Genomic DNA, 21,714 nt, shown 5'->3' with positions numbered 1-21,714 from the left:
TAGAATTTGCCAAGTAGAGACTGGTTCGCTGAAATATATTTGATTTGTCAACCAATTTTAGCATTAGGAGGATGTTTTACTTGTGTTTCAAGACCTTCAAACTGGAGTGTCCCACTGACAATTTATCAGAGGTAGGCAGGATTAAAGAAGGCAGTTGTAGGCGGATCTACAGTTCCTAGTGCCGAACAAAGGGAACCCCTGCACTATGGCTCAGACTTACTGAAAAATGTCATGACTACAAACAGTATCCCACCCACCAGTATTTTGTGATAAACATAGCATGTAGGTTTATATATCCCAGCAGCGTCTGTGGGATGTACCTCATTTGGCTCATCTGTTTCAGTTTCTTGCCATGTTTCCAGAAGAGTCTCCAATACATTGCTATGTCCATTTTTTGCAGCCAAGTGAAGGGCCGAGTTACCCTCCTGTGAAAGACAAAAAGGAGAATAACAGAAACACAGACCATTCTAAAGTAAAGCTGGAAATAACATTAAATTACACACTGTACCATTCATCCTTATAGTGGGAAAACCTTCACTATGGTGAAGACTGCACACCATAATCTGTACACATATAGTGCAGACTGCTTGTCTATAATTTACAAATAAACCACACATAAAGTATGTCTCTAAGACACTGGCTCTCAACATTGTTTTTATTGGAGATGAGTCTTAAGGTGGACATACGTTATAAGATCTGCTCGTTTGGTGAGGTCGCCAAACGAGTGGATGTTTCCCCGATATGCCCACCAACGGTAGGGTGATATCGGGTTAATCCGATCATTTGGCTCTAGGGCTAAATGATTGGATTATAACTAAGGAAATGGGCGCCAACTGAACGAGGGCCGCATCAACTAGCCGATGCAGTCCTCAATCACATAAAAAAATTAAACCTCCCTGATCAATATCTTGGCCAGATATTGATCAGGGAGACCAGTCGGAAGCCCCCATACACAGGCAGATAAGCTGTCGAATCGGTCTAAAGGATTGATATCAGCAGCTTTAATCTTCCCGTGTATGGTCACTTTTAGTGGTAGACAATAATAGCAGTGGTGTTAGTGCATTCTCTAAATACAGTAAATACTGAACTAGTCACCTTTAGGCGCTAAGCCTACAATTAACCGTGAACCATTTTTGTTGAAAACCCCTAAAACCATAATTTTATTATACATGGGCTCATACTAACTATTAAAGTGTGGTCCTTTAAAGGTCTGCTTCTATGAATGCAGCTTCTAATAATGATTAGCTTTTTAGGAACAACAGACTTCATTATTCCTCTACATGACCCTAGACGCCAGTTTATGCAGAACTGACAGTGAGTGAGTTCTATATCTCTCATGTCCATATCCAGCTACTGTATATGACCCAGGACACTGTGTTTTTAAGTAGAAAATAAATTCCTGAAGTGCCAAAGGAATAGATTGTGTGGCCATCGAATACCATTAACCCAACATCAGTAAGAACTTTACAAGAAAGAAAACTAGCTAGGTGACCGTCCACCCAGATACCATCTTGCCTTGCCAAAATATGATTTGCATGTGTCACTGGCTACCTACCCATCTATAGGGCACAGTAACCTATTTCATGGTTTTGTATTTAGCAATTTCAAGAGAACAACAAATGATTCATTCCTGTTTTCTAAATTGCCTTGGGGTGTTATTTTGCCCTAGAAAAGCCCTAGAAAAGCCTTTATTTTCTTAAATCTTCAATAATCCATTTCATCTTCCTTATGCGTCCAAACCTATACTGTTATCATTAGGGGCAGTGGCTCACATGACAGTTTATCTGCACAGCAATAAAATGCAATCATTTTCTGCAATTGCCTCCACTTTTATACAGTGAGAATCAATAGGAACATAACACACTAGAACAGAGGGATACCCTCACCAGTTTAAAGAAGACGTGTACTGTATGTAAATTCATGTAAAAGAACAAACAAGGAGAATGTTTCTGTGGCCATAATATACATTTAATCAGTAGACACAGTCATATTTTAAAATAAATTCTAAAATGCCGACCATTCCATAAGAGTGGGTTCATACCGTGTCTTTTTCCAGAGAAAATAGTTCAAACTCAATGAGTTTAGTAATCATGCGGATATGTCCTTTTTCAGCCGCCAAATGGAATGGTCTTCTTTTCTTCTATGATATAAAAGGAGAAAACATTGTTGAAGCTGCAATTTTCTGCAATATTATATTGATTATGTATATGTCTCTGCTGAGAAACAAAATGTAATATATACAGTTGTGTTCAAAATAATAGCAGTCTGACATCACTAACCTGATCAATCAGTGTTTTTGGTAGAAATTATATTTCTACATGGCAAATAATTTACTAGTAGGTGTAGTAGAGTAATAGAAAACCAACAGACCCAACAGTCATGACATGCATGCTGCTGATTCTGTGTAACTGAATCATTAATAGGCTTGTTCAAAATAATAGCAGTGTTCCAAATAATAACAGTGTGGAGTTCAACTAGTGAGCTTATTCATTCTGTGAAAAAACAGGTGTCCATTACGGCCATTATTTAAGGAAGGAAGGAGAAAATGTTGTGCATGCTGGTTATAGTGCATTTCTCTCTGAAAATCTGAGTAAAATGGGTTGTTCCAGACCTATGTGAAGCCAAACTATCAGAAAGAAGCCCCCGCAAAGTCCAATTGTTGAAAAAAAGACGTGTGCTGAAGAGGTTACAACTTTCCAAAGAACACGTTGACTGGCCTAAAGAGAAATGGAGCAACATTTTGTGGACTGATGAAAGCAAGATTGCTCTTTTTGGGTCTAGAGGCCGCAGACAGTTTGTCAGACGACTCCAAAACACTGAATTCAAGTCACAGTACAGTGCGAAGACAGTGAAACATGGTGGCATAAGCATCAGGATATGGGGATGTTTCTCTTACTATGGTGTTGGGCCTATTTATTAAATACCAGGGATTATGAATACATCAAAATACTTGAAGAGGTCATTTTGCCGAAGAGGAAATGCCTTTGAAATGGGAGTTTCAACAAGACAATGACCCAAACACACCAGTAAACGAGCAACATCTTGGTTCTAGACCAACAAGATTGACGTTATGGAGTGACCTTCCTAGGCACAGACCTTCTGGATCCTATATAGAATATACAGCCCTGATTTCTATGACTAGAGGTGCTGAACTTTGTACAGCCTTTGTAACTCTATTTTTTCTGGATAATTATGTTCTGTGCAATACACAGCACCCTGTTTTGTATTTTTGACTTCTGGTTTAGCTGGTTTGAGTTATACGGCCCTTAGACAAGCACTGGCAGCACAGCCCTGAGCTATTATGGCAGCCCATTAATTATTAAAGCCATTCTGTATCCTGTGTATTTATTGGCAGGGAGGGTTAAAAACAACAAGTTATAAAATGTGTTACCATAATTCTGGCTTCAGTCATATTTATCTCAAACACTCCAGGCTCCCAACACAACTATTGTAATTACACAGAACAGGGAGGAATACAGTAGATAGTAGGGCTTTAAATCAGGGTCTGCTGGTTCCAAAGTCAGGTGGTTCTTTTGTGTCATGAAACAGGAGGCAAAATATGCAAAGCGTTGTCATTGATTCCTAGCAAAGCTTTGGATAATTGGATACATTTACACCCAGTCACTGATCCAGAAGGAGCATAACAGAACTGCTGGGTGGTGGCAATTTTAAGGGATTCTGTCATGATTTTTATAATATCGTTTTTATTTCTAAATTACACTGTTTACACTGCAAATAATTCACTCTACAAAATAAAATTTGATTCATGAACCAGCAAGTGTATTTTTTTAGTTGTAATATTGGTGTGTAGGTGCATCTCAGGTCATTTTGGCTGGTCGTGTGCTTTCAGAAAGAGACAGAACTTTAGGATGGAACTGCTTTCTGGCAGGCTGTTGTTTCTACTTCTCAATGTAACTGAATGTGTCCCAGTGGGACCTGGATTTTACTATTAAGTGATGTTCTTAGATTCTACCAGGCAGCTGTTATCTTGTGTTAGGGAGCTGTTATCTGGTTACCTTGCCATTGTTCTTTTGTTTGGCTGCTGGGGGGGGGGTAAAGGGAGGAGATGATATCACTCCAACTTGCAGTACAGCAGTAGAGTGACGGAAGTTTATCAGAGCCCAAGTCACATAACTAGGGGCAGCTGGGAAACTGACAAAATGTCTAGCCCCATGTCAGATTTCAAAATTAAATATAAAAATAACTGTTAGCTCTTTTGAGATACAGATCTCAATCCCAATTCTGCTGGAGCAGCACTATTAACTGATGCGTTTTGAAAAAAAAAACATGTTTTCCCGTGACAGTATCCCTTTAGTGAAAAATTTGAGTTAAAGTGGCAGTGTAAGGAGGTATAACTTATGGTGCAAGCAATCCACCTTAGGGCTCATTTATGAAGCATTCTGAAGTATGAAGCACTATGAAGTATAGTGTAATAAATGGATCGCCATATTTCTTACACAGTGCAAAATGTTCTGCTAAACAGTGTGCATCACTACTTGCATATGAGGTGGACACATATTAGAGGCAACTTGGTTACATTCCCAACAAGAGCCATTTCCTAGTTTACTCAAATGAATCCTCCATTAAGTATCTGTATGTTTACTTTATGTATGGTTATTAGATATGGGTGCTTCCATGATATCTTTAGCAGTGACGTAACTACTCACATTTGTATATTTCAAGGTTCCTACCTAAGGTGGTAGCGAATGCACACACTTCGGGGGTAGGGGCGTCGCAGGCAGCCAGCCTAGTGACGGCTTATTAGCAAATCAGGCGCTGTCCCCACCCCTGTCCCCTGGGAGAGTGGGGGTCTGCTCCCTCTATTGTTAAGCCACTGACCCTCAGGTAAGCAGGTGGTATCTCTTCCTGATAGCAATCTGCCCTTAGCAGAACAATTATATATATATATATATATATATATATATATATATATATATATATATATATATATATATATATATATGCGTGTGTGTGTAATTGCTGCGTGCATGTAGTCATAATTTATCTATCTCCCCTGCAGTCCTACTGGCACTTACAGGGTTAATCAGTTCTGCTGAATCCAAGCTGCAGTTAGTCTGAACAAACTCATCCAACCTGCCTGACTTTTCAACAATTCAGGTGCCTCCAGGTATAAAGTGACTAAGCAAGAAGTCCCTTGTGTAGGTAGGGGTCTGGTAAATTAGCCACCCCTAATAATATTTGCAGACAAATCCCCAGTTTATAGATACCTAAATGGGTCCTAACAGGGGACCTATTTCATTATTCTGCTTTAAGCTATGCCCTTGGTGTTCACACAGTGACCAGTAGATGGCACTGTGCTATAAAGTCCTTGGCAGCCATGCGCTTAGGGTCCATCTTGTGCTGGCTCTAGCCTGAGCAGCCAGGCAGAGCTCGAGTGGAACCTAGAGAGGTCAGGTCTAGTAAGGTTAGGCACTCACCATAAGGAGTGACAGATAGACAGGCTATTTAGCTGAGCAGCCTTAGGCTCCGATGAGGAGAGTCAGAGGGATTAAGATCCAGGGTACTAATTGCCCAGAAATAGGGACTAAGTGTACAGACTTAGGGATGTAGAGATTCCCCTGGGTTCCACTTAGGGAAAAGGCGGAAAGCTGGATGTACCTTCATTGCTGCTGTGTATGTTCTCTTCCCTGTGGGGACTGCTACTGACCACTGGTGCTTGTGAGTATATGCCTATCCACTGTTTATGTATGGTCCTGCTTGCTCGTATGTACACTCCATTGAGGATTGTTATTGTTCAATAAACATTTTCATTAGTTAAGTTATAAGAACCACTGGCGCCCAAATCTTGCACCCTGCATCAAGTTACAGTTACACTACACCCTGCCGCCACACCGTTTGTGAGGGCTTACTCCCTAAGATTTAAGGTCTCATCCAGAGCACAGTATTGGGAGTGGAGCTCAGAGTTAGAGAACGGTGCACTCAATTTATTATAGCGCTACACTTGTTATGGTGGGACATATGCATAAAATAAATACACAAAGACGCAAAATTCTGAAATCTGAAATGAAAATACATTTATTTCAATAGCAACATCAATATGGTACTAAAATATTTACGCTCTATCAATACAAAAAAAAACATAAAGGTTGCCACAGGAGTCAGTCACATTCAAGGTTAAAGGGGTTGTTCACCCTTGAGTTACATTTTAGTATGATGTAGAGGAGTGTTCCCCAACCAGTAGCTCGTGAGCAACATGTTGCTCTCCAACCCTTTGGATGTTGCTCTCAGTGTCCTCAAAGCAGGTGCTTATTTTTGAATTCCAGGCTTGGAAGCAAGTTTCAATTGCATTAAAACTAAGTATAGTGCCAAGTAGAGCCTCTTGTAGGCTGCCAGTCCACATAGGGACTACCAAATAACCAATCACAGGCCTTATTTGGCATCCTCAGGAACAATTTTAATGCTTGTGTTGCTCCCCAACTCTTTTTACATTTGAATGTGGCTCACGGGTAAAAAAGGTTGGGGACCCCTGATGTAGAGAGTGATATTCTGAGACAATTTGCAATTGCTTTTCATTTTTCATTATTTGTGGTTTTTGAGTTATTTTGCTTTTTATTCAGCAGCTCTCCAGTTTGCAATTTTAGCAATCTGGTTGCTACGGTCCAAATGCCCCTAGCATCCATCGATTTCAATGAGAGGCTGGAATACGAATAGGAGAGGCCTGAGTTATAAAAAGCAGCAATAACAATACATTTGTAGTCTTACAGAGCATTTGTTTTTTAGATGGGACCAGTGACCCTCATTTAAAAGCTGGGACAGGTCAGAAGAAAAGGCAAATAATTAAAAATAAACTACAAAAAATAAATAATTAGGACCAATTGAAAATTTGCATAGAATTGGCCTTTCTATAACATACTAAAAGTTAAGGTGAATCACCCCTTTAATGCACGAACCAAGCATGGGGGGGACTAATGCATTGAGCAAAATATTACAATGAATACAATGGTGGATACATTTGCTTTCTGGCTGGAATATCACTGTTATAGAAGAAATACTGAACAGCATTCATCATATTTGCTTTGTTACATTATCACTTATTATATACTTAAATTCTGGTTGGACTTATTAAATCAGGCTCCATATCAATTCCCTCATGCCAGAAAAAATTCAATAAGCAGAGCATTCATCACAAGTAACATTTAGTAGTACAGCCCTGGGTTGTCTTAACTTAGCCTGAAAGGTTAATAACAGATTTACTGGTGTATTTTTGTACCCATAGCCTTGCTGAGACATTTAACAGTGTCTTTAATGCTGAGAGAACAATATTCTTGCTTGATGGCACAGCTGCCTCAATCTCACGTTTCTTTATAACCACTCAGATCTTAAGTGGTGAGTCCTAAGCAACCAGTCCTGGCATTGTCCCATTATGCTTAATATATGGTTTTCATGCCTACTGATGGGCATTGTCCTTCAACTAAGGGTCAGAGTCCTTTCCCAGAGACTATTATCCCACTGCTACTCTAGGCGCCATCTCTCAATACCATACCTGCTATCCGACAGTCACACTCCCTTCCCAGAGACTATTATCCACTGATACTATAGGCACCATCTCTCCCTACTATACCTGCTATCCCACAGTCACACTCCCTTCCCAGAGACTATTATCCCACTGTTAATTTAGGCACCATCTCTCTCTACTATACCTGCTATCCCACAGTCACACTTCCTTCCCAGAGATTATTATTCCACTGTTACTATAGACACATCTCTCCCTACTATACCTGCTATTCCACAGTCACACTTCCTTCCCAGAGACTATTATCCCACTGTTACTATAGACACCATCTCTCCCTACTATACCTGCTATCCCACAGTCACACTCCCTTCCCAGAGACTATTATCCCAGTGTTACTATAGGCACCATCTCTCTCTACTATACCTGCTATCCCACAGTCACACTCCCTTCCCAGAGACTATCCCACTGTTACTATAGGCACCATCTCTCCCTACTATACCTGCTATCCCACAGTCACACTCCCTTCCCAGAGACTATTATCCCACTGTTACTATAGGCACCATCTCTCCCTACTATACCTGCTATCCCACAGTCACACTCCCTTCCCAGAGACTATTATCCCACTGTTAATTTAGGCACGATCTCTCTCTACTATACCTGCTATCCCACAGTCACACTTCCTTCCCAGAGATTATTATTCCACTGTTACTATAGACACATCTCTCCCTACTATACCTGCTATTCCACAGTCACACTTCCTTCCCAGAGACTATTATCCCACTGTTACTATAGACACCATCTCTCCCTACCAGGCCCGGACTGGCCATTTACTGGTTCGGGCAAATGCCCGACGGGCCGTTTGCTTTGAAATGTAAATGGGCCGCTTGACGAAAAATGCTAATTAGGCCCGCCTTTAATATGTAAATGAACTGTTCCCACAACAGAGTTAACACCTTCGGCAATCAACAAACCGGATAATAGAACAAACAGCCTGCTTTGAACAGAGTGGCATAAGAGGTGGAGAGACTGGAGATATGCTAATCACTGTTCTAATGCCTCGCCATCTAGTGGAAGTGTAGGGGAAGTGCATATACGGGTATGAAAGGTCACAGAAGAAGGCCAGTAAGCTTTTCCAGTTGTGTTAATATAGAACCGAACGAATGTGTCTGTGTGCACCCAAAGATAGGCATTGGCATAAGATCTGCCAGACTTCTCAGGTAATTGCAGGCAGTTGGGCTCCAGCCAGGCATGCAGTATGGCAGCATTTACTGTGGGAAGTGTGTATGGGTTCTGTGAGGACATGTTTATGTTTATTGGTAACTATTCCTGGGGGAAAACGTAGTGCTTTTTTATTACTTATGGGGGAATGGGAGTAGCCACAGGAACAATCTAAGAGACAATTAGATGATAATATATAAACATTATATTTTGGACTGTGACACATGGTGATCAAGCTCTCTTAGGCCACGAATCCAATCCACAGAATAGCTGTGATAGAAACTGGGGTGGGATATTTGTTGCAAGGGTCAGTTTAAGCATTTAGGGTGTACAATAATGCTGGTGATTATATGATAATGGACCCTGCTTGGTACAAGAAATAGAGCTCTTAAAATATTTATTAATAAACACTAGTTCTAGTTCACCCTAGTCCTTGGGGTTGAAAATATATATATCATGCTTTGCATTGGCGAGAAAACATGGGCTGCTTTGATACTTTTGCCAGGGCTGCTTTTTCCTCCCAGTCCGGCCCTGCTCCCTACTATACCTGTTATCCCACAGTCACACTCCCTTCCCAGAAACTATTATCCACTGTTACTATAGGCACCATCTCTCCCTACTATACCTGCTATCCCACAGCCCCACTCCCTTCCCAGAGACAATTATCCCACTGCTACTATAGGCACCATCTCCCCCTACTTCCTTGCATACATACTGTATAGGAGACAAAAACAACCGAACATTCAGAAAACAGAGGAAAGGGAAATACCTTATCCAGAATATTTAAGTCCTGTAGCTGTAGATCTTTAATAAGATAGTCCACAATGTCATTCTTATTGTTCTGAGCCGCAAAATGCAAGACATTCATTCCATCCTTTAAAAAAAAAAAAAGTTTGGCATAAGAAATTAGGCTACTATAGATTTGATGAGAACCATCTCATGGATTTCTTATGTGCTCCAGTGCTCCACAGCAGAGACCTGCTTAGGCCTAATTTATGCCCCCCCCCTTAAAGGAGAATTCAACCGTTTTCAAAAAAAAAAACCCTACCCCCCACCCCACGTAGACTTCCCTCCCTCCTAGCATAGCTGCCCCCCGGGGAGATGCCCCTAACTTTATACTTACCCCTCGGCGCAGTTCCACAAGGCCATCTTCTGGGTCTTTGTGTCTTCTTCCGGCGCTTTAGCGATTTTCGTGAGTTATGGCGCATGCGCAGTTTTTGCAAACAGGCAAACTGCCCCAACTGCGCGTGTGCCGTTACACCAGTCTCCCTATCAGCTTACCGAAGACCCAGAAAATGGCTGCATGGAACTCCAATGCCTGAATCTGCGCCGAGGGGTAAGTATAAAGTATGGGGCATTTTCACGGGGGGGGGGGCAGCTATGCTGGGGGGGGAGAGGGGGAGTCTACGGGGGTAGGGGTTTTTTTTGTAAAAGGTTGCATTCTCCTTTAACCTCTCTATGACTGAACTATATTGTGGCCTTTCAGAAGTATCTAGGAAAAGCAAGCTTGTTTATAGCAGCAATGATCCAGAACTTCAAACTTGCGACACTCACATGCTCAGTGGGCTCTGAGCAGCTGTTGAGAAGCTAAGCTTAGGGGTCATCACTAATTATCCAGCAGAAAATGAGATTGGACTAATATAAGTTGGACTGTAATATAAGCTGATGCTGCTGATTATTAAATTGTGATGCTAGTTGCACTGGTTTCTGTGCTGCCATGTAGTAATTATCTGTATTAATTACTAATCAGCCTTATATTGTGACATTTTTATTCTATGTGTACTATATATTGTGAGTGGGTCCCTAAGCTCAGTAAGTGACAGCAGCACAGAGCATGTGCAGTGAATCAGCAGAAAAAAACATGGGGAGCTACTGGGGCATCTTTGGAGACACATATCTTGACTGCTAAAGGGCTGTGGTTGCCTTGGGCTGGTACAGAAGCACAAAACATAATGTACAATATTTCTAGCTACTTGTTTAGTTAGGCTTTAGTTCTCCTTTAAAGACAGGACCCAAAATAATTCACCCATCTTTAACCGGCATGCCTCAGTCTGTCTTTTTTCATGTGATTTCTTTACAGCATTGCACAATATTTAGGGGGAAATCCAGATGATTTCAAAGAGAAACAAACCTGATTTGTAGCCTTTTGGCTGGCCCCTGCTTTAATTAGCAATTGCACGATAGTCAGATCTGCAGACCATGCTGCCAGATGAAGAACAGTCAGGCCATGCTATAAAATATAAATCAGACAAAGAAAAAGGTATGGGACAGTAATTCATGTAAATCACTGCTAAATACTGGTCAAATTTAGGGTTGCCATCTGTCTGGTTTTGACCCGGACAGCCTGGTATTTTGAAGGGATGACAGGGTCAAAACTTCCTGCCCGGTTTTACATATAAGCAGGATTCCCCATGATTGACACGGTAATCGCCGATTGCCGCGTCAAAGCCCCACCCCTCCGCATCACAGTCACGCCCTTCCACATCATGGTGACACCCCTATATGTCACGGCCCTGCCCCCACTGCATAACGGCCCTGCCTCCTGCCCAGTCTCCACTTGAGGAAGAGGCGGCAACCCTAATCACATTACAAATGTTCCCATTGCAGCAAAAGAAGTTTAAAGGGCATGTAAAGTCTAAAATAGAATAAGGCTAGAAATGCTGTATTTTGTATATTAAATTTAAACATGAACTTACTGCACCCCAAGCCTAATCAAACAAATAATTTATGCTTTCAAAGTTGGCTACAGGGGGTCACCATCTTGTAACTTTGTTAAACATCTTTGCAAGACTGTGCACATGCTCACTGTGGTCTGGGCTGCTTAGGGATTGTCATAAACAAAGCTGCTTGAGTTCTGCATGGCTCGGAAGTAAGGCGGGGGCTCCCCCTGCTGTTCATAAGTATGATTGTTCCCTGCTCAGCAGTTAGGGACTGTCTGACAATTCCTATCCACAGCAGTAAATTAAGGGAGAATTTTACTGCATACCGTCAGGTTTCTAATAAAACCGGTACACATTTTTTAATTAAAGTATATTGGAGATAGTTTTCTTTTTCATTAAAGAAAGTAAAAATGGGATTTTATTTTTTTGCCTTTACATGCCCTTTAATAACAGTAAACGTTGAATACAAATATGGGATCCATTATTCAGAGACCAGTGATCCAGGTACACTGAGAGCATACCTCCCAACTGTCCCATTTTCTGTGGGACAGTCCTGATTTTGACAGCTCAACCAGCAGTCCCGGGTTTTATACTGAAATGTCCCAAATTTTCCTGCATTGACTCAAGAAAAAGAAAATTTGAAAATGTATTAAAATAGGAGGCTTTTGGCAGAGAGCCCAGAACACTCAGCAGCTGCATTCAGATACAACAATTTACCTAATAAGATAAGCAAGTCTCTTGGGAGAGCAGAGACTCAATGCTTAATTTCAGTTTCATTAGCTGTTATAACACATAAAACATGGCCCTAAAACCCAAGGCCCAGAAATGTCTTCAAACTTCATAACCTGCCAAATTATGTAAAATGGACATGGTAATTAGGGGGTGTGGCCTAAAATGGGTGTGGTCAAAATATTACATGCGGCTGATGATTTGCTGCCTCTCTTTACATTTTTCAAATGTTGGGAGGTATGTGAGAGTAAAACATATACAAATATGAAAATAGGCCAAATACACTAAAATAATTGGTGGGTTTTGTCTGACATCTCTCAACCTATTTTTTTTCTTTGAAACACCAGCCTTCCCATACTCCAAACCTGAACATCCTTTTGTGAAAAACCAGCCTTCTCACAACACAAAAGAAACGTACCTTATCTGCAATATCTACTCGCGCTTTGTGGCTCAGCAGAAAGGATACGGCCTGAATATTATTTCCCGCTACAGCAAAGTGAAGTGCAGTCCTGTTGAGCTAGGGAGAAAAAGTAGAAAATTAGGGCCGTGCATCTCCTGTAAAATTCACATGTATTCATGTACAGGTGTGGGACCTGTTATCCAGAATGCTCGGCACCTGTGGTTTTCTGGATAACGGATCTTTCCATAATTTGGATTTTCATACCTTAAGTCTACTAGAAAATAATGAAAACATTAAATAAACCCAATAGGCTGGTTTTGCTTCCAATAAGGATTAATTATATCTTAGTTGGGATTAAGTACAAGTTACTTCTTTATTATTACAGAGAAAAAGGAAATCGTTTTTTATTATTTGGATTATATGGATAAAATGGATAAAATATGGATAAAATGGAGTCTATGGGAGATGGCCTTTTTCATAATTTGGAGCTTTCTGGATAATGGGTTTCTGGATAATGGATCCCATTACCTATTTATATTGTACAGTCAGAACCATTCCTGGTTAATTATTTCTGATGATGTTATTTCTCACTCATTGACTTAAAGGGAAATGTGGAAGTGGAAGTTGAACTGTGCAGAGAAAATGCCTTCTTTGCATAATATTATTTATACATCCAGTATTCATACTCTGGACCTGTCATACTTCTTGGCATAAGTATAACAGAGTTAATTTGCAAAAACAAACAAAATTTGCAAGATTTGAAGGAAAAGTAAACCCTCAGAATTTTTCACAGTTCCTCCACTGGATCATCAAAATCAAGATACAATTATAGATCAGTGCCACAGGCTATGGAAAAAACAAATAACAGAACCTAGTGCAATATTGTTAATGTTCAGTGCAGTCACCCAAGCGTTACAGCACTAATATGTGTGTGACTTGAACCATACAGGTTCTATTGCAGTAAAAGCAGCATGCAGCCTAGGATTACTGCTTAGCTATCATAGGTTGTCAATATACAGACAAGGGATATAAAGGGATAATGTCATTTTTAAAACTCATCAGTTAATAGTGCTGCTCCAGTAGACTTCTGCACTGAAATCTGTTTCTTAAAAGAGCAAACAGACTTTTTTATATTTCATTTTGAAATCTGACATGGGGCAAGACATATTGTCAGTTTCCCAGCTGCCCCAAGTCATGTGACTTGTGCTCTGATAAACTTCAGTCACTCTTTACTGCTGCACTGCAAGTTGGAGTGATATCACCCCCCAGCACTAACCTCAGAAAATTTGCCAGCGACGGCTTCGCTCTCAGCACAACAGTTCGCCCTCAGCACAACACTTCGCCAGGCAAAGATTTGCCAGGACAACGCTAATTCACTAAACTCCGAAGTTGCGTCCAGGACGCCAAGCGCTGGCGAAGTTCCGCTAGCGTTACTGCGCCAATCGAAGCGCCAATCGAATCGAAGTTGCGATAGCATTGGCTTATTTGCATACGGCGGGAAGTTAAAGTTGAATGGACATATATGTTGCAGTAAATACATTACACTACACAAGCCCAGGGAACCTTAATAAAATAAAATAAAGTTGTTATATTGCTCTACACATGTGCCCAGTGTATAGTTTATGTGCCATATGTTAGGAAATGTAGAAGGGAAGGCCGGTTACCCCAAAACAATTTTACGCACTTTTGCAGCCTATCACCCTGACAAAAGGAAAATACGCTAGTGTTTTTTGGGATTTCCTATCTACTCCTATCTACTGTATTGTACTTTGCCTGGTCTGAGGTGGCGTAGGCAAGTCTGGCGCAAGAGTTAACGTTCAGTAAAATCCGCATCTTAGTGAACTTGCGTAGTTCGCCAGAGCGCAAATTTGCCTGGCGTTAGGGAGCAAAGTACTGCTAGAATCTATCTCCTTCGCTAGCGAAGTTACACCAGCGACCATTAGTAAATCGGGAATGTACCGAAATGACGTCACGCTGGCGAATTTTCACCAGTGTTAGTCACTTCGCCCTTTAGTAAATTGGTGTATAAGACTGAATAGTCTCAAAGCATCACACATAATATTACACTTCCAGTAAAAGATACAGTAAATAGGATTTAGCATTCTCCAAGTAAAAAGGAAGAGTATTACATACACAGTTTGTACTCACATTATTCTTAGCGTTAATGTTGGCTTCTTGTTCCAGCAGCCGAGTCATGGCTAGCACATCATTCTTCTTAGCAGCATGATGAAAAGCCATTTCTTTGTGCAGCACTGCAACAGATACTTACAGGTTATTAGGCAAACAGTACTTATTCTCATTGCAAAATCAGTTAGTAATGTATACTATGAGTAGGACAGGGTTTGCCCAAAGCCCATTGTTACATCGATTTCTCTAGGATCCAGGGTGCTGTTTGGCACTGCAGCCCAGGCAGAGGGCTAGTCAGCTACATAAGAGAAAGGCATAAAAGGAAGGAATGAATGGCAGGTGCAATCCCCAGAAATCAATAAAAATGTCAAAAATGAAACAACATGTAGAGACCATCACAACCTGGAACCCAAGATCTCAGCTGGATGTTGTACTCTGAGGAAGCCTCACCCTTGCTGCAGCCACACCCATGGGAACATACAGGTTTTACTTTTTCTTTGTGTTTACAATACACATTAGATCAGTTTCTGTTTCCAAATATACTGCCAAAGCTTTTTTAGCCATCTTGGTAATGGGTGAGACCATTCTTCTCAGGACTTAAATCTCTGCCATATATGAGAATCTGATCATGATCATGGGATTTATGGCAACACTGTCAGGCCATGTAACACAGGGTTCTGGCATCTCTTACAGCAGGGGTCCCTACACTTTTTTAATTGTGAGCCACATTTAAATATAAAAAGAGTTGGAGAGCAACACAAGCATGAAAAAGTCCATTGGGTTGCCAAATAAGGGCTGTGATTGGCTGTTTGGTAGCCTCTTTATGTACTGGCAGCCTATAGGAGGCTCTGCTTGGAAGTACACCTGGTTTTTATGCAACTAAAACTTGCCTCCAAACCTGGAATTCAAAAATAAGCACCTGCTATGAGGCCAATGGGAGCAACATCCAAGGGGTTGATTAGCAACAGGTTGCTCGCAAGCAACTGGTTGGGGATCACTGCCTTACAGGCTATAAGAAAACTTGGGGAGATGTAACTGCTGTGGTGTGTGCCGTCTAGCCTTCCTGCATTATGTCAGTCTTCTAGACAAACCCCTGATATCTTTTTGTTATAACACCATACGGGGACTATGGGAAATGATACACAGACCAGAGATCATAGACCATGTCCAATCATCCATGGGGTCATGGTGGCATCAGAGACAATGGCAAATTAAGATTTCAAAAGATGGATAAATAGCAGCAGCCAGTTCAGCCTATGTTGAGCTCAGTTCTAGCTGATAAGCCTGTGTATTAAGCCAGAAACCATCTCCTAGTGTAAATCTGGCTATATGAGAACAGATATACTGTAGTTGTACAGTTGATACAATTTTCTGACTGTGGATTAATCATCCCGACTATTTTCGTACTATTTTCGTACTATGGAAATTGGCTGTTTAGTTGATCAGATAGGTTAGAACATTTTTGTTGGGTAATTATAATATCTCTGCATGTATTGCCTATCTGACCATATCCATGTGTGACTGTCACTACCGTATAATTGCTGTTAATTAAAGGAACAGTAACATCAAAAAATAAAAGTGTTTAAAGTAATGAAAATATCATGTAGTGTTGCCCTGCACTGGAAAAACTGATCTGTTTGCTTCAGAAACACTACTATAGTTCATATAAATAAGCTGCTGTGGAGCAATGGGGTAAATTGAAAAAAGGCTATATGGCACAGGTTAATTAATGGATAACAGATAACACCATTAGACAGACAGAGCTTATTTGCTATCTGCTGTGTAACTTGAGCTTTTTCTCCTTTGAATTTTGAATGGCTGCCCCCATTTCTACACAGCAGCTCATTTATATAAACAATAGTAATGTTTCTTAAGCAAACACAGCAGTTTTACCAGTGCAGGGCAACACTGTATTATATTTTCATTATTTTAAAATACTTTTATTTTTTGACGTTACTGTTCCATTAATGGCCAGAACATCGTCTGATTTGTTATTTGCCTTCTTTAATCCTACAATTTAAATCTGAATGGTTAGTTTAAAATTTCTACATTAAAGGATATGTAAACCTTAAAAATAAGTGAATGTAAAATTGATGAGGGTGGTTTTACACCCTTTTACATTCATTATTAATTTATTTTTTTAATTCCAAAATATTAAAGGATTCATGTGCTGTTAACATGAATTAATTTTGTTACAACAGCACAACCCGCATGAGAGCCTGAGAGGCTGGTCTGATGTTCTTCTGGTTAGGAAAAAAATTAAAAAACGTTCTCAGATCTTTCCAAACCAGAAAAAAAACATCAAACCTTTCTTTTCTCCTGACAACTTCCTTGACTACTTGATGGTGAGACTAATTGGCCAGACTGGGGATGTTCATATCTATATCATATCTATATCATATCTGCCCTTTCTCTTTCTCAAGACTGATTCTAAAATATCAACGGGGGGATTGAATAAAATATTCTCAGTGCAAATATTCACAACTAATTTTTCTTTGCAGGAATTTAATATTTTTCAACCCTGAAACTGTATAGTGACCACTCCTGACAGTGGTAGTAACATTGTGAATTTTATTGTTTGCACCAGTGCGCTGTGTATGTAATAAAGCTTCTTACTGAAAAGAGTTTGTTTGCTCCCTAAAAAGAGTGCAATATGCAATTATTGTCGCATTAAACACACCCCATGTAATTAGATACCTGTATCATTTTTGAAATTAGCAAAGTTAAAATTTTACTTTATGTGTGGTTTATTTAAATGGGCAGGAACTTGTTCATCCAGAAAGACTTGGCAGTAATGTCATTGACAGACTTGCAGAAGGGAGCCTTAAAGGAGAATTCAACCCGCTTCTGCAGTGAAAAAGGTGGTAGCAAAGCTTAGTCCCATATCCCTCCCAACGGCCTAATGTACAAAAATTAAGATTGTTTGTGATACTACAAGCGGGGCCACAAGAGTAGAGCACTGGCAACACACTGGATCATCCTGAAGAGTACTATTGCCGAGTCAGCAGCTTTTTCTGAGGTGCCAAAGTTTGCCTGTAAATGCAGTTTCACATATGAAATCTCCCTGGGGTAAGTGCATTCTTGGTTGGCAAGTGTGTCTCTAAATATTAAAATGTGTCAGAAAAATGTGCCTGAACAACACATTCCTGATAAATGTTGCGCAGATTCACAATGAACCCCTGAAAACATTTAAAATACTAGTAAGGTTTTTGGTATTCTCATGCAGCCTTTATATTGCTTTTCTAGGTTACTTGACATTCTTTGGTAGCAGTTTGGGTGCAGTTCATTAGTTAGGTTTCCAAAGTGCCATTTGTCATGTTACAGATGTGCTCTGGTTAAAATGTTATTGCTATAGACCAGTGATCCCCAACCAGTGGCTCATGTGCAACATGTTGCTCACCAACCCCTTGGATGTTGCTCTCAGTGGCTTAAAGCAGTCCATATAGGGGCTAACAAACGGCCAATCACAGCCCTTATTTGGTACCTCCAGGAACTTGTTGATGCTTGTGTTGCTCCCCAACTCTTATCATATTTGAATGTAGCTCATCTGTAAAAAAAAAAAAAAGGTTGGGGACCCCTGCTAGAGATCATCTATACCCTGGATCTCTATGCACTAGAACCATTTCTTCATACAAAGCAATGGCCATTGGGGTAAAACAGGAGGACCAGGGACAGTCATATTTGTTGCAGAATCATATGCCCTTGGGCCAGGCCCGGACTGGCAATCTGTGGGTTCTGGCAAATGCCAGAGGGGCTGCTGTATGGCTCCATAGAAAGTTACCATATAGTGGGCTGGTAGGGGTCTGTTTGGGCTGGTAGGAGGCTGTTTGTGCCTCTGTGTACTTGGAATGACAGGGCCTATTTTGACTCCCAGTCCAGGCCTGCCTTGGGCTCTCACCTTCTTAGCTTTCATGCCTTTCCAGATAGGGTACGGTAGTAGCAGAGGTGGAGGTTGAAGTCACATCTGGCAGTGCCATAATATGCAATAATAAACAGATCATTGCTATAAAAGCATCAAAAGGTAAGATACTCCTGAATAACTGGGAAAGGAAAGTTAGGTGTTGCTGTTAGATCAGTGAAGCAGGGCCAGAACTAGGGGTAGGCAGAAGAGGCAGCTGCCTAGGGTGCAACAATTGAGGGGCGCTGTGCAGCTACCTCTTCTGCTACCCAATGACCAGATCTAGCACTAGGCTTGTGCACCACGGGGATGGGGGGAGGGCGAGCTAGCCGGCTGAGCTGCCTATGGCGCCCAGCTGGCCCACTTCTGCAGTGAAGAAAGGTGGTAGCAAAGCTTAGTCCCATATCCCTCCCAACGGCCTAAACACTTTACAAAAATTAAGATTATTTGTGATACTACAAGCAGGGCCACAAGAGTAGAGCACTGGCAACACACTGGATCATCCTTAAGGGTACTATTGCCGATTTGAGTTTTCATAAATGAAGCGAGGGTTGGATACTGACCATATTGATATATGATAGAGAGAGAGGGCAGGGCATAACAAGAAGGCAGGGGCCTAAACTGAAGTGAAAACAAATTGTATATTCAGGTATGTACAACCTGCACCAAATCCCAGTGAACAATTTGCAAAGCATCAGGAGCACTATACGTAGCTTTATGTAAATTTCTTCCTGTTCTTAACCAGCAGCAGGTCTATAAATTCATCCAATAACACCCTCTTCATCATCTAAGCATAAGCAAAAAGCATCCAAAAAACGTCAGTGGGAGGAAAATATATTCCATCCCAGTCCCAGAATCTCTCCTGGGAAAAGATTTTCCCATAGAAATAATGCAAAAAAGATTCCAGTACTGTTACATCCACGCTGGTACAGAACTGTAGAGCCACAACTAACTGCCACTGCTGCCATCCAATTCTAACATTGCTTCAAATGCATTAAAGATGTAAATAAATCATTATGAAGCATGGCTGTTATATTTACATGTTGTGCATGCCTGGAACAATGATGCAAACTGTCTGATTAACAGACCTGACTTCTGTTATATTTGTTTTAAAAATCAGAAAGGGATAAACCAACACTGCATTTCATTGTAATTACATTTACAAATACAGGTTTGGGATCTATTATCCAGAAACCAGTTATCCAGAAAGCTCCAAATTACAGGATGGTCATCTCCAATAGACTCCATTGTATCCAATTTTTCCTTTTTCTTGCACTTGATCCAAAGTTAGACATAATTAATCCTTATGGAGGCAACACCAGCCTATTGTGTTTATTTAAAGTTTATATGATTTTGTAAGGTATGAAGATCCAAATCACAGAATGATCCCGTTATCCAGAAAATCCCAGGTCATGAGCATTCTGGATAACAAGTCCCATACCTGTGCTTTGCAAACACAGTGTTGAATACAAACAGACAGAAGGGCACAACATCATATCATATCTGATCATTAAGGTGAATCATCTACTGGATAAATGCAGACAGATCCTATTGCCCTAGAATGCTCGGAGCAGACTAGCAACATGAAAGGGGTTGTTTACCTTTAAATAAATTTTAGTATAATGTAGAGACTGATTTAGCTTTTTTATTCAGCAGCTCTCCAGTTTTCAATTTCAATAATTTAATTGCTAGGGTCCAAATTATGATTTGAATAACAGACTGCCTGTGGCAATCTGTTTTAGTGTACCCTAATTACGTGGATGCTACACACAAGAGCACATACATGTGCACACACACTTGTATCCATGAACATACATACTTACATATTTCATGGCGGTCTCCTGAGTCCTTTTCAGAAACTTTTTTATTGCGCACAGATTGCACCAGCCCAGTCACTGTATTCAGCACCTTCTGGTTGCCTGACCCAGCATCCTCATGATGTGATTCCTGTTCTTCTTGCTGGGCTATTGCTTTTTTTCTCACAACCATTTTCATTGGCTTGGCTTCTATTCTATGTACCAACAGAATCCTTCTTCTCTTATTCCCGTCTCTTCATCTGGCCCTTGCATGCCACATTATTCTCCCAGTCCTGCTTCACTCTCTGATGATTTCAACTTTGCTAGAAAACAAAACTGCTGCTGCTCTTTATTCAGATTTTGACACAGAAGGCTGGGTTGCATACCTGACATTGATTGTTAGCACTGTCAGTCAAAGGCTGGTGTTATTGTAGCCTGGGACGGGGTAAACTCACTCCTGTGACGTAAAATGTTCAACTGGTGTCCGTTTTGGAGTATGCAGGTTAACTGAAAGGTGATAACACACAAATGAATATACACAGAAAAACAGGCCCGGACTAACAATTTGAGGATTCTGGCCAGAGTGGCTGCTGTAAGTTGCCATAGAAAGTAACTATTTAGTGGGCTGGTGGGGGCTGCTTGGGCTTCTGTGTGCTTTAAATGCCAGGGCCTATTTCAAATCCCAGTCCAGACCTGCAGAAAAAGGAACAAGAAAACAAAACAAGACCCTGGCTAATCTTGCAGGGAACAGAAGGATATCTAGGGTTGAACATGTTCCATAGGTTGGCCAGTAGGTATCAGGGCCAGACTTGAACTGAGTTAACTTTTAGTATTTGTATGTTTGTAAAATTCTTTATATATATGTTTTTATATACAACGGGGCATCATTCAGCACTGAAATGCAACAGCAAATATTGAAGTTTAATTTATTGGCCCTAGGGATTATGCTGCTTTTACTAAGCCCATGCAATAAGTTTTAACAAGTGATTAATGTTTTTTTGCATGATCATTCTTTAAAGGAGAAGGAAAGCTACGGAGGCATTTTATTGCCAATAGATTAGCTGCAATAGTGCAAGCTAGAATGCTATATTTATTCTGTAGAATGTTTTACCATACCTGAGTAAAAAGCTCTAGAAACTCTCTGTTTGTTTAGGATAGGAGCTGCAGTATTAACATGGTGTGACATCACTTCCTGCCTGAGTCTCTCCCTGCTCTGGGCTCAGATTACAGTAGAAAAGGGAGGGGGAGGGGAAGAGGAGCAAACTGAGCATGCTCTTGCCCAGGGCAATGAGGTTTAAGCTGAAGGCAGGAAGTCTGATACAGAAGCCCATGTGTACACAATAGAAGGAAAGAAATGCAGTGTTTCTTTTGACAGGGGACTCAGAGCAGCACTAGTTTGGGGGTTTACTGGT

The 21,714-nt window shown here is 40.8% G+C and overlaps 1 protein-coding gene across 3 annotated transcripts in view; it reads right to left on the bottom strand.

Annotated features, from left to right (window-relative positions):
• ankdd1b.S (ankyrin repeat and death domain containing 1B S homeolog) overlaps window positions 1-20,920 on the bottom strand; it is a 31,449-nt gene extending 10,529 nt beyond the window's left edge. The window contains exons 1-7 of one of the 3 annotated variants that reach the window (XM_041580514.1): window positions 20,330-20,920; window positions 14,630-14,733; window positions 12,500-12,598; window positions 10,824-10,922; window positions 9,462-9,566; window positions 2,042-2,140; window positions 321-425 (exon numbers count right to left, since the gene is read on the bottom strand). In XM_041580514.1, coding sequence (XP_041436448.1) covers window positions 321-425; window positions 2,042-2,140; window positions 9,462-9,566; window positions 10,824-10,922; window positions 12,500-12,598; window positions 14,630-14,733; window positions 20,330-20,501 — 783 coding nt within the window. In that variant the 5' untranslated portion in view covers window positions 20,502-20,920. The remainder of the gene's footprint in view (window positions 1-320; window positions 426-2,041; window positions 2,141-9,461; window positions 9,567-10,823; window positions 10,923-12,499; window positions 12,599-14,629; window positions 14,734-20,329) is intronic. The other 2 variants (XM_041580512.1, XM_041580513.1) reach the window with 2 other exon arrangements.
• Between the last annotated feature and the right edge of the window lie 794 nt (window positions 20,921-21,714).

Source organism: Xenopus laevis, chromosome 1S (genome assembly GCF_017654675.1).
Source record: "Xenopus laevis strain J_2021 chromosome 1S, Xenopus_laevis_v10.1, whole genome shotgun sequence".
Classification (NCBI taxonomy): Eukaryota; Metazoa; Chordata; class Amphibia; order Anura; family Pipidae; genus Xenopus; species Xenopus laevis.
This window is presented reverse-complemented; position numbering and strand designations above follow the sequence as displayed.